The sequence below is a fragment of the Poecilia reticulata genome, chromosome 22 (genome assembly GCF_904066995.2).
Source record: "Poecilia reticulata chromosome 22, P_reticulata-male-v2, whole genome shotgun sequence".
Taxonomy (NCBI): Eukaryota; Metazoa; Chordata; class Actinopteri; order Cyprinodontiformes; family Poeciliidae; genus Poecilia; species Poecilia reticulata.
The window spans coordinates 12,128,749-12,143,254 of NC_088851.1; the positions used below are offsets into that span (position 1 = coordinate 12,128,749).

At 37.8% G+C, this 14,506-nt stretch overlaps 1 protein-coding gene across 8 annotated transcripts in view; it reads left to right on the plus strand.

Annotated features, from left to right (window-relative positions):
• cdin1 (CDAN1 interacting nuclease 1) overlaps positions 1–14,506 on the plus strand; it is a 541,570-nt gene that overhangs the window by 370,129 nt on the left and 156,935 nt on the right. For 3 of the 8 annotated variants that reach the window (XR_014085728.1, XR_014085729.1, XM_081602880.1), the window contains exons 1-2: positions 11,968–12,188; positions 12,447–12,560. Coding sequence is in view for 6 of the 8 variants with exons in the window: in XM_081602880.1 (XP_081459006.1) it covers positions 12,460–12,560 (101 nt within the window). In the remaining 2 variants the exon portion in view is untranslated. Of the gene's footprint in view, positions 1–11,967; positions 12,189–12,444; positions 12,561–14,506 lie in introns of those variants that run through there. The other 5 variants (XM_081602879.1, XM_081602878.1, XM_008399796.3 and 2 more) reach the window with 4 other exon arrangements.

The window sequence follows — 14,506 nt, forward strand, 5'->3', positions numbered from 1 at the left end:
CTTTCTCTCAGCAGCGGACGTAGTGTGTAGACAGGCCTGCTTTACAGAGAGAGCAGTGAGGACGGTTGTAAAATGCGAACCCGAGTAGGGAACGTGTGGCTTCGCGGAGGGCGAAGCAAAAAGCAAGACAAACGGCAAAAGAGAGGAAGGACACGACAAGAAGTGGAGGGAAGGGAGAGTGAAAGAAGAAACAAAAGCAGAGTATATGAAGGTGAGCTAACAGGCAGAGAGAGGGATGGAGAAGACATGGTAGAAAGACCGGCAGGTGCTTCATCATCTGCTGAGGCATTGTCAGGGCGCCCGTAAACAGTCATTGTGCTTCTCTAGGGAGCAACCTTCTTCATAACTAGCCCAGGTATAACTTCGCCTCTTAGCCACTAAATTAGACACCTTCTTGAAAGAGTCCCAGTGTGGAGGTGCAGTACAGAGACGAGGAAAAAGGGAAGACGCAACATTAAGGCAGTCCCCAGAGAGTTCCAAACAGGGTGGAGGCACAGCTTGCAGTCTGGAAGAATTAAACCAGCTGGCGACTTTGATCCGTATGGAAAGTTGCTTATTCGTTATTGTGATGAGTGTCTTTCCACTAGGCAGGACTGAACTAATTTTTAGACCGTCTCAAACAGATGTCCATGTGGAAAGTGTCGGCTGTGGATACAAACTGAGCAGCAAGTCCAGTGTCTGCTTTATGATAAATTTCACAGTATTTAGTAGGGATTTTATGGGATAAACCAAGTCAAAGCTTTGAATCAACTGAAACACCCACACTGTGTAACATAGCAGAGGTGGTATCATGCTATAGAGATGACCACAACAGGGAGGTTGTGCATAGATGATAGAAAAAAAGCGATGCTCAGAGAAAATTGAGTGTTAAAAATGTAACATAAAATGATTTAGATCATATTCAGCCAATTTGGATAAAAAATTTTATACTTTTAAGATTTTTTGGGATCCTATTTCTCTTTACCATTCCACTTTCTTGCACTACTTTGCATTGTTCAAGCACATAAAAGTAGATGAGAATTCATTTTTTATTTATTTATTTTTGCTTTTGCTTGGTGTATATTCACAGACAACATTCAATGTGGTTTGCTAAATCCAAAAACCTATTTTGATCCAACTGAAATTTCTCATGGAAAAGGCCTTCTAACATGCAATGTTGTAACAGGATGCTCGTTTCAAAGAGCTCTTTGGTCTGTATTTGCTAAAACATTGCTTCACTTGCAGCCTGTTTGCTTAAAAGAAAAACTCAAATCAGGTATGTTTGCAAAAGGCGTTCTGTGGGGAAATGAAAAGGAAAAGTAGGTTAATAATCAGACTTCACTGATGGAAAGATAATATATTAACACCTTATTGTAGAGTATTTTCTGTGAGTGTATGATGAAAAACCAAGGTGAAAAAGTAATCATCATGTACAAGACAATAGAAAATCTTTAAATGATTTGACATGTTTAATTTAGATTTGCAAATAAAACCAAGTGCGAATAAAGTAAAAGTTTTAATAAAACATGTAATAAGTACAAAAATACAAAAATAACTACATTTAATGATCAAATAAAAAACAAAACCCTAATCAGCCGTCTCTGGCCTTTGTCTATGATTAGATTTGGAACAACTATTTTACTGCTAACCCCATATAGTTTTACAAAAAAATCCCCACAGGACTGCTTAACATTCTAATAAAACCTTTTAACAGAGTGTACATTTTTTGGGACGATGCCATGGACAAAAAGAATGACAAGGAGTTGTGAGCACAATAAAAAAAATGGAAAAAGGTGAAAGGAAGGTGTTAAGGTTATTTTACAAATAAATCAAAACGAAAAGATGTTAAGCTCCAAATCAAGTCAGTAAACCAGGACAAACAACTTCTTAGCAAAACTTCACCTTAAGATTTTATGCCTTGTATTTTAAGTTGTCTTTTATATTTGATGACCCAAACAATAGATCATGCTAAATCAAGCAAGCCATAATCAACCTTTGATACAATAAGCCTGCTGCTGACAGTAATAATCCACTGGCCACCTTCTTGATGAATAATTGATGCCCATCTTAACAGACTAATGAATGAATGTGGTTTGGGTTTGAGTGATAGCCCTCTCGTTGAAAAGCTATCCCAGGAGGGACGGGGCACTGGAGACAGAGGTGCCATCCACTATAACCTGTGTAATTGGACTTTTGACATGACTGACTGGACTATGTGTATCTGCACCCTGGCTGTGGAGGCTGACCTATTTATTTATTAGCTCTGTTCCAGGTTATCTTGCCTATTGAATATGGAATAGCAGCAATCAGGAAAGAAAAACAGATTAAAAAACATATACAGATGAATTCTGTTCAATGTTAGAAATGATGGTCTTTTACAAAAACCTCCAAAACTAAGAAATTGTAGAGAATTTAACAATTTAAAAGGTGATATATATATATATATATATATATATATATATATATATATATATATATATATATATATATATATATATATATATTATTATATATTATAATACTACAATTTTGAAAATATTTATATATATTTTCAAAATTTAAATGTATTAATATACCACTTTTCAGAGATAAAAATTGCAGGCTGAAATTAAAAAATAAATAAATAATTAAATAAAAATTTAAATGCGACCAACCCCCCCTCCCCCCACCACCACAAAAAAAACAATAATAAACGAATGAGCTAATGAAGAAAATTTTAAAATAATTATAAATATGGTGTTTGAATGGACGTAGATGTAGCTACCAAGAAAACATTCTTTCTCAATCAGAGTATATAAATAAATACATTTTAAAATTTTACTGCGTTAATATATTTTTTTCAAAAACCAATTCACATCAAGTCAAAGGTTTAAAATGTTTAAGGAAGGTGATTCTGCTGGCTGCTATCTAGTTGTTTACAACTGATACTTGTGCAAGAAAACAGAGAGAACATGATTTGAGAAAACAGTAGTGTATTATATTTTAAATCAGATTAGAGTAAAAACGATTGTATCTGCATCTTTAAACTTGAATAAATAAAATGTATTATTTTACTGGTTAAACACTTTAATGTGATTTTTGTTCTGAAAAAAAAAAAAGAAAAATATTCCGATTTTTAAACCACATCATCGAGGTCTATTTCTTGTGTACACTTATGTTGTGCTTGCTCAAACAATCCTGCTTGCATTTTAACACTATTACACACAGCCAATTCCTACAGGTCTGATAACATTCTCCCTGCAGTTTTTGGAGTGGCACTCTGACCAAACAATACCTTATTGACATGAGCCCTGGCCTCACAATAGCCACAAAACATCAGGGTTCCTGTTTTTGTTGACTTTGTTTGAACCCTCCATTGAAAGCAAAGTCACTGTGGACACAGCAATGCATAATTGGAGCTTTCCGTCATACAATACAACAAATCAGCCCTTTAAATGTTTGAGTATGATAAGATAGGGAGGGGGATGCTGGGAAGCATGACGTGGACAGGGGGAAGTCAGGTGAATGGAAGTACGGAAAGTTGATGGAAACGGATATGGAGGCTGTGGAAGATAGTGCCACTAGGGGACAGTAGTAAGTCATGGACAGAAGCAGAAAAGTGCACATTTCTGAGTGTGTGTGTTTGCCTGTGCTTGTAAGTGTGCGTGTGTGTGTGTGTGTGTGTGTGTGTGTGCGCGTGCGCATGCGTGTGTGCGTGTGTGTGGCAAAAAGCGAACAAAAGACTTTCTTTGTTGCACTCTCAAATAATAAAAGCATTCCGAAATAACAACTTGACTGCTATAGAAAAGATCTTGAAAATGCATCGACCCTTAATGCATAAGAACAGCTCCAGATTTACATAATCATATGTAATGTAAACCACTACGAACCTCCACAAACAACAAACAAACTGACTGGGGAGCGGGTGACAAAAGGCACAGGGATCCGCTTTCCCCTATGGACTTTATTCACCTCCTACAGGTACATTTCTGCTTCATCTGCGGAAAACACTGGGACACGTTTGCAAATTTTGTGGACGGTGGCGAGTAAAACCTCTCAAGTTTACACAAAAAGCTAGGAATGTGAGGCAGTGATTTTAATCTGCATTTCCGGGCAATACACTTAAAATGATTTATAGGTTTAATTACTACAGATTCATACAGAGAACGAGCTCGTTCAGAGCTGACTTCAAAGTGACACAAGTGGAAAATAGACAGAAAGGAATATAACTAGAAGGAGGAAGCTTGTGTGATAATGGGAAACTAAACTAGTGGGACCTTTTCTTTGACCACAGATCAAGCTGAATGGCCAGAGGATTTCACGCTGCTGCTTGAGGAATTACTGCTCACTATCTGCTGTCTTTGTGTTTTAAAAAGGGTCATTAGTTTTGCAACTGGCTTAAAGTAGAAAATTTAACACCTCCACGTACCCTCCGACGTTAACTATAAGTGGGAAGCTTGCGTTTCTTTTTTGCTATGGTAACCAAAGACCTATATTCAAAACACATGGCCTCCTCCTCCTCTGCCACCTCCTCAGTCTGCAATTAAAAGCAACACAATAACAATATTCACCAGTGACAGTGGTGTCTGTACAGTACTTACGCCTTTTGTTAGTTTTACAATGTTCCTCATGAATTAGTTAAGTCTGTTAATTGTGCGTTTATTGCTCTCAAGGCAATGAAAATGCACTAAATAGGAACAGAATAAAAACAAGATTGTGTATGAACAATGAGCTTAAATCGAGCAAAACTACTAAACATTATGTTGCATAAATAGGATATTATTTAAAGTTGTGTTCTCTCTTGAAAATACTAAAGATATTTCTAAAATGGCTAGACTAACAAGAGCAAAATTATTTTCTACACTATAAGTAATAAAAATTGTGTCTGTTGAAAGTAGTAAAAATAATATAAATACATCATATTCCAATGTAAAGTAGAACATAAAAATTATAATAAAAGGTGCCAAATTAATAAATCACTTCTATTTATATATTCAATTTCCTTCAAAAGTTTACATTTAAGCCAAAAATGCCAAATAATATTTTTTGCATAATTTAGAAAACTCTACCTCTCTTACAAAAGTGGCAATTTCCTCAAAATGCTGCTGTAGCAAATCCTCCACTTGTCTTCTGCTCTCTGGTATGAGATCTAAGTCCAGGGTGGCTTTATAATCACCTCCTAAAGAAGCAGAATTTTCATTAAGTAAATGTTCTCAGGAAGTAGTTACAGAAAATAGGGTGAAAAAAATCATTTTGTAGTAGATACAGCAAAAGGCATACAACAACAACAAAAGAAATCTAGCACTTCATTTTTCATTGTAAAACTGAGGTGAAAGCATGTGTATTCAGGCATATATGACTTAATCTTTCTAAAAATTTTCTTTTAAAAAAAAGTGTTTATTTTATTTCTGCCATGTGTTTTTGAGGCATTCAATCTGTATCGTTTTGGCCATAAAAAAAAAATCAGTTATGAAACAAAGAATCAGAAAGCCAGCAGATTAAAATAAATGCTTTGCGCAAACCATCCATCAGCTCAGCATCGAGCTTTAAATGGTTAAGATGTCAAACTGAATCGGGAGGGTAATCGCTGCACGTTTATAATTTATCATTGTTGTTTCTGTGTATCGGTTATGAGCCAGATGGTTTTTTGGGTTTTTTTTTTTTAAACTGCCTTGCTAAAAGCATCCAATAAGCAGTGGAGTGTTTTAAATATGCAATGTTCTGACTATTGTTTCTTATTCCAGGCTGTAAGGGGTTAAGATCGCATGGCAAACGTCAAAGTAATGCGGAAGCTTAATCTCTGCATGTTTACACTTTATCATCGTTGTTTCAGATCTCTGGCATGTTTCATTACGGAGTGATGTTTGAGTGACACCGAGCCGGCTGTCACAGCCATGTGCTGAGGTTTCCCTTCTCACTCCCAGCAGCAGCAATAATAATACTACTAATAATGACTATTCTGCTGCTATAGCCCCACTATTTGTGTTATTGTGCGGTGTCAGACACAGGCTCTGACGTTTGCTGCACTATCAGCAGGAGCGAACAAACACGAACACATTTGCCTGAGTTATTGACCTTTATCTCCCCACTTTCTTGACAGCCTTCTCCAGTTATTGACAACACAAACACAAGGGACGACGCATAACCTTTCATTCACAGAGCACTTTCTCTCTTTTTGTCTCTCTTTGCCTCCGTCAGCCTGTGTGTGTGTCTCTCTCTCTCTCTCTCTCTCTCTCTCTCTCTCTCTCTCTCTCTCTTCCCGTCTTTCTCTGCTCGTGCAATTTGTTTAAATAAAACGGGGGAGACAATGGTACTGCTCATTTCTGCCATTTTTCTTTCACTCCAAATTTCAGGGGATAATATCATTACACCAATATAATGGTTGCTATTCAGGCTTCAGATACACAGATATTTCAAGTATTCAATATAGTTTTGACATGCTGGCATTAGGGGGGAGAGCATTGTTTCCCTATTTGTTTGCTCACAAAGTTTATTCCATCATAAATCTTTGATTCCCGATTCTGGCTGTTTGTCTTCATGATGCGAAAATTACATTGAAAAGCATGGTCAAGAACGTCAGAGGATGCTCCAATAAGCATAATTTGAAAAAAGACAAACAAAAAAAACATGTGCAACTTTAATATTTGTTTTACACATGTATCCAGGCAAGCAGTAATATTCAATCTCATAATTATTCTTAAAACCTGACTCAATGTGTAACGCTTTAATTTATTGCGTCTCAATACAACGTTGAATAACAATGGTCATAAAAAGGACTACAACTCCATTAATGATTCTCCAGGATTTATTGTGTTTTTTTGGGGGGGTTTTTTCAAAACGAGTCCACTTGCATGTCTGCGTGGAAAATGGAATGCATAAAACATGGGTGTTCCCTCCCCAGTCATTCAGCCCCACTGCAGGTACTTGCTAGCCCCCCCACCTGTCCTCCCAAAATTAAATTTTAAACAATCCAGACCGGTGTTTGGTGACCATGGTTAATCATCAAGAAACAAAGACATCAAACAATATTTGATAATGAGAAAAATGCCTCCAGGATATTAGGGGATTGGGGGGTGGGAGGGGAGGGGGTTGAAGTTGGGGAGGGGGGTACAGCATGATCCCCAGCAAGTGGTGAGGGGCCAGACGTGGGCTGCGCTCACATGTCTGTGTGTGGTGATGGTGGATGGGTGACACACAAAAATACACCTCAATGTCTGTCTGCCGATACAGGCTTGAAAGCACACAGACGCACACATTTAGGAAGTTAAAAAAAAAAGAATTAAAATTAGCCTCTCTTTTATGAAAGTTCACAGTGAGATAATTAGAAGCATTCGCAGCATCGACCCAGCGTGGAGGTTACAGCTTTGTAAAACTGTGCTTCATTTTTGAACTTTTCCGCATCGCACCTCAGCTCAATTATCTGCAGTTAAAATTGATCAAAGACGACAAAAATCATCATAGAAATAGCTTTTCTTCATCGACAAAAAGGATAAGATCGTCAGCCGTTGTGAAAAACACGAGACACGTACAGTGCAAAATACAGTCATGTTAAATGTTAATACAAATGAGTGCATGAAAAAGTTTGTTGCCTGAGAAATGCACATCTTTGACAATCTTCTGTGCAGCACAACGAAGTCAGCCCCAGCTCAGAATAGGAAATTGAGCTGAAATAAAAGCAGAGAGAGAGAGAAAGAGAGAGAACAGACGAAGAAGTGTTGGGTAATGAGAAGAAAATGTTTTTTTCCTCTTCCTCCGTCATACTGTTATTGGACTATCCGTGATTGACATAGAGTTAACGGCCTGGCCAAACTGAGGCAGATCCAGCAGCCTATCTGAACAGCAGCATGTGCAGCCACCTCGGTCATGCAAATTGCTCCCGGACAGCCCGTTGACTATGATTAATGAGCTTCAGGCTGCAGCCTTTGTTTCTGCATCTAGACGCTTGGACAGGAATACAGTTTCAAAATATTATCAATCGCCCTAATAACGAGCTGCATTTGCTCACCTTCTGCATGCGTTTGACTTGAACAATTTACAACTAAAAATGTGTGCATGCTTATGCTAAGAGGGTAAGCACAGTTATATTTAATTGTGTGCCCCTTTAATTGAATTTAGACACAGGATGATAGAATTGTGATTGTAAAGCTGGGGTGAACCGTATCTTTTTTTCTGCTGTGATAAGAAATATGGATGCGAGCTTTTCATGGGCTAACGTCCTCTAAGGGGGGAGCTGGAAGTAAGGAGTATGAATTTGATACCTTGCTAATACAGGAAAGCATTTCCTGCCTGCAAATTGCCAGATTTCTGACCTGCAACTTTTAAATCAGGGCAGTATTACAAAAGGATGTTTGAGGTACTACTGGATTTTTAAATGCTCATCATATGTACATGGTGAGTAATATCCCTGATAAAGGACTGGCTCTTTTAGGCATGGGCTGGCTACAGGTACAAAGATAACCAAGGTTTTGCAGTTTTGATTTAAAAATTGCTTAAATCATATCATTCCTGCTTTTTAAAGCCATTTCAGGATAGAGCAGAGAATTTTTTTTTTTCTCTCGCTGTATGAAGAAGCATAGGGTGAAAGCACACTGGTGGACAGCTGTACTGACAAAAGACTACTACACATTTCACACACACACACACACACACACACACACACACACACACACACACACACACACACACACACACTTACACTTAGCTAGCTAATCAGCTATAAGCGTATTACATAGACTTGCTAGTCTATGTAGAAGCAAAATGACAAAAGTGTGATAATCTGCATAAAAAGCATTGAAAATGGTGTTTATTTTATATTTTTGCTTAAGCCAGTGTATGAAAGACAGGTGCTGTATGTATCATTTTAGGAGACAAAGGGACATAGTTTTTGTTTAAATTGAAATTAGTTAGATCATGTTGATAAAACAAAATTTAGTTTCAAGTCTCTCCTTAAATACCAGTTATCAAACTGTGAGAATCTTAACCCAGCACATGCCCAGTTGTGTGAAAAGTAAATTATACATTGTTACATATTTTAAAATTTCTCTGCATATACTGGTGAACAAAATAAAAGAAAGTTAAGAAAACACTTTTTTAATTTTTTTTTTGTTTGTTTTATCCCACACACACGTCCGCAGCCACATTCCCCTCTGCCACAAGCAAAATGTAAATGTTTTTCTGCCATTAAGGTATCTAAGTACCATTAGTGGCTCAGTGCCTGGCACTACAATGGTGCGCCAAGAGCCGTGAAGCAGAGATCAGTGCAGCCCTGCTTGGATATCAGAGGGACACATCCTTTGTAAATTCATCTCCTACTGTGAGCAGGCTTCACAGCTGGTTAGCGACACTGGGTGTGCCGCTGCCCTGTTTACTCTCAGCCTCCGAAGCTCTCATCATTTCACTGCCTCCCCTCAATCACCACAGCTTCAAACACAGTCCAGGACGGCTCTTAAAGCAGTCGAAGATGCACGCAAACACACGCGGCCGTGCACAAAAATGCACAGCGTTGCACACGAGAAATGGAGTAGACATCGCTGCAACAAAATCTCTGATCCCCTGGCTTTTGGAGCTATTACAGTGCACAGCCTTCAAACCCCCCTCTCTGATTTTTATCTTTTTATACCATTGCATTACATGGATTCTTTTATACCTATTAAACACGCGGCTCCCCACCAAAGCCCCCTGATCCTCTGATACCTAGATGAATAAACTGCTTCTCCAGCCCCTGACCTCAGCCCTTTGTAGCAATCAGAGCAGACTTCCTCAGAGGCCCCGATCTTATCTGGCTGCAGCAATCCCGCTACACAGCTCCCCTTTTGTAGCAACCATGGAGCGCTGAGCCCTTTCAGACCCACAGATTGTGCCGGTGAACATGCTGCTGGAGACCTCAAGCTCATCTCAGACATCATAGTACACTGCCCATCAACAATGCACTCTATTTTCTGACGCGACACAGGTCAGATGGCAGCTTTCTGAGCATTGTCCACCCACAATGGAGGAAAGCAAGAGTGTTTGACTTACACACACACACACACGCACACACACACACACACACACACACAATCCTGCCAATTAAAGTTTAAAATCCCTCAGTTATTTGTAGAGAAACATCAGCTGTCCAAAAAGACGCTTTGTCCATGTGTTTAAAAATCCATATATTTCAATTCTTGATATGAAGTCCTAATTAGAGTCTAATTTAGTGCTGCTGAGAGACATTTTTACATTACACTGATCTCGAGGGATATATTAGACGAATTGGTCTGAATTAATTAACCCTATTGTCACCTAAAATGCACAGCTAGAAGAAATGTGACATTTCAAAAAAATGAAAACATTTGCATCATAGCTACACAATCGCTTTATAGAAGCAAAAAAAAGGTTAACAAATATTGTCAGCTGATTGTAAAGCCCATGTTGATTAGTTAAACTAAAAATGTTATCTTTTGTGATATTCAGACATGTTGCTACTCTGCATCTGCACATAAGTCAGATCTTAAATGTGCGGTAGGTAACTTTTTTAAAAATGTGCTTTTAAATATCTGTTAAAACTGTCACTATGACCTGACGTGGGAGACATAACCTGTGAAAGAAAATCTTTCTCTTTGTGGTCTTACTGCCATCTGCAAAAATACAACACACTCAGTCAGAATTAACCAATCAGAGCCAGGTGTAAGGTTTTAGCACTGTCAGTCGTGCTCAGATATGTGCCTCCCTCGCTCTTGCTGTCTCCTGCGCTGCTGCAGCTCCTCCTCCAAAGGGGATACAAAGGCTATAAAGCACAACCACCGATGATGGCAAATAAACTGTTTTCCAGCAACGTTAGGCTGTTTCTCTGCTTTTGGAAGATGTAGCAAACCAGAAATCTTGAGCTTGTATGTACTATGTAAAGGGAAGGTGTACTCAAGCATGATTGACACTACAAAGACCTTCCCTCTGGCTCTGATTAGTTTTTTTCTGACGAGGAGCAACACATTTCTGCAAATGGCAGTAGCATATGCCATTTGCACTCCATAGCAGGATCACTGGGATCACTGGGAGGAAGCAGAGAAGCTCCAATGTTCATAGATGGTCTGTCTCATATTGTACTGTCACGAGTCACAACATAGTAACATTTAACTAATGTGTAAACATATATATTTAAAACAGTTACTTACTGCAGCTATAGGTGAAAAGTGTGAATGATGACAGCCTGCAGAGCTTTAGAAAATTAAAAGCAATTTTGGAGGCTTTTAAATATTAGCCATTGAAAGCATAAAAAAATTATCTGCTTATCTGGTACATTGTCCCATTTTGTAGCACAATCAAGTTACCTTAAGTTAAAATAACTTAGAATAAAATTGACTTCGCAATTTGATACATTGAAATTGGCATGTTTTCTAAGAAGCTCCTATTCTTTCCAGCTCTCCACCTTCTGCACACAATGCTCCACAATGATGTTTACAACCATTCTTAGGAGTTAATCTTACATAATATCCCCAGAACCCATTTTAGTAGTTCACTATATCTGCCCAGAAATATTTAATAAAGTGTACCGAATACTGCATTCAAATTGTTGCACCAATATTATGTTTCAAAATTTAAGTTTGTTTAATCAGTACAAATGAGCGGAACATTCTGTTTAAATAAATAAATAAATAAATAAATAAATAAATAAATAAATAAAACTGCACAGTTTTAGTTTTCATTATGAGAACACTATTTCTTTGAGAAAAAAAATCCCCTAGGTGAAATACTTACTGCTTAAATCTCTTTGAAATGTATGCATGATTAAAATTAAAATAATTACAAATTATTTATTATTGAAATTATTTCCGAATCTTACCGGAACCGGTATGAACGTTTTGATTTGCTATGAAGCACATACATTTTTTGATATATTACAATAATCGCTGTGTCTCCTCCAATTCTCCATGACAGTCTACCTTTCAAGTTATTGAATATCAAGAGTTGTTGCACTTCAGGCCTGCAATATACTTGGCAAGTGACGTGAGACAGCACTTTAGTAACGAAATGGGCTTCCATACTTGAGCACCGCACGAATGCAACTGCAGAGAAACTCTGAATCCATGAAGATTTACATCGCCCATTACTGTGAAGTAGCCAATCATCTAGCGATTTACTGGGATCCCGGGACGGGTGAGCCAATCAGCTCACTTTTCACAAAAGCGCATTTGCTTCAACTTCCTAGCGGGAAGAAGCTATTCGAGGTTGTCCCCAGGCAGTAGGAATTGGAGGTAAATAAACACTTTACCTGGTACTAAACCGCTTGGGTTGTTTTGTTTCTTGCATGCCGTATTCATGAGAAGTGTGATAACTCTACACAGATGGCAGGAAATGTCTGGGGGAGGCATTTACTTTGGTGCGTGACGTAAATATGAAGCTAACTGCGGTTAGCAGCTCAGCTGGGTCTGACAGGTGTCTGTTTTCCTCCTAACACCAGGCTCCCGACTGAATAAAAATAATTTCTCTGTTCTTTGTGTTTATACATATAGTAGAAGGCGAAGGATGAGGCTGTCCCGTGCAGAGTATAAAGAAATAGCGAGGTGGACTGAACAGCTGAGACCTACTCGGCAATGTATGAAGATGCTGAAAGACAGATATCCTCAGTGAGTACACGCTATGCTATATTTCATATCTTTTTTTCTTTTATTATTTCTTTTGTATTTCCTTTGACATACAAATAATAAGTAAATTAAAACCACATACCTTTACACACTGAGGAAGCAGTATCTATCTAGACTAGATAAACAACATGTTAAAGGTTTTAATAAAAATAAAAAATCTGCAAAATTCACCTGCAGGTAAACAAGTCTAGGGTCAGATTAAGATTGTATGAGACCCATAGAAGAATTTTCTTGGGTCACTTGTAGTTGATCACATCACAATGATCATTTTTAGTTTTTCGAACTTCAAGTCTAGAACAAAAACAGAAATGTATTAACTGTTGTCGTTATGACTACAATTTGCAAAGTAAAGCCCAAAAACAATTTATTTAATTGCATTATATATGTTTAATTTCTAAAGGATCATGTTCACAAATGGAGGTTGTACAGTACTCTATGACAGAATTAGTCAGAAGTAGTTTATACATGCAATTTTCCCATTGCTTCATAGATACTGCAGACATTTCTGCCATTGATTGTTCTATGTTTAAACTCTTTTTGCTCGATTTCTAACTGGGAACTGTTATCGCCTACAAGCACAGAAATAATACAGCAGTATTTCATAGAAATCTCTAAAGACAGAAAAACTTTGCTGTGCTACGAAAGCCTTCCTGTTATCTGCAGAATAACAGGAAGGCTGTTTTTTTGCAGGAAGGCTGCAAGGCAATCCAAGGCAATAAAATGCAGATTTGTCTTGGCATGTTCTAAGAATAGTACAGTTAAATTTTTAATACTTTCCTACATCTCTCCTTGACTTTATTATTAAAAAACCTTAATTTGCCACATCTCACTTGAGTATAAACATCCACACAGTGTGTTGTGTCCTGGTTGCTTAGTATGTTTAAGGATTGAAACAAGATCAGACTTTTGAGATCTGGCTTGCATGTAGTTGGAGCTCATACATATTATGACGACGATAACGTTTTATTTCAGACAGACATTTCGCCAACAAAACATAATAAAAATAAACTTTCATATTTTCTAAGTGTAAATACAGTACCCTATTACCAAAGATACCAACTCAAATACATGCAAATACACTACTTGTTCGGTGACTGTGACTCCTTAAAAGGAGTATGATTAAATTTGACTTATGTAATCATACCCCTTTTCCATCCTATAGTTTAGAACTTGAATGAGCTTCCCATTTTCCGTATCCTTTCTAAATAAAAAATAGTTCCTGGCCAAGTCTGGTCACCAACCATTTTCCTCAGTGCAATTTAACCATAAACATTGCCATACCACCATCTGCTTGCCAACTGATTGGGCCTTTCACTGGAACTGTGTGGTTTAGTCATATACTCTATGTAGGTTTGCAATGGGCAAACAAGATAAACATGTGGCAAAAAAAAACATCTCATGCGCAGTGTAAGGTATGGTGAAAATCCTCAAGAAAATCTGTTAGAGCTGAAGAGAAGGAGATTATGTGATTATGTAAAGAGGAACGATCAAAGATCTGTTTGCTCCAACTTTGTGAAATTGTATAGAAGAGGAGGTGTTGTCCTATCCTAGAGGGGAGTTGCATCATTGACAGCGGTGGAACCAATAATTATGCAAATAATTTCTTTTTTTCTCTTGCTAATTTATTATGACTGAATAAATGCACTCGGGTTAAAGGTTGGATTCATTTTTTTCCGTGTGAGATCATGCTGCATGTCTGTATTTTGTTTACACACCCTTTTATATGTCTAATTTAGACCTTTTAAACATTTATAATCCCATTAAATGTAGTCTCTATGATCACTCTTTAATTCCACGCAGGTTTCTGCTTTAGCTTCCGCCCTAGCATTAGGCGGTGTTTTGCCATGCAGCGCTTGTGCATCCAGAAATCGAAGAGAGAGGTTAATGGTTGTGTTTGCCTTTCTCCTTGACACTGAGGGCCCTCACTT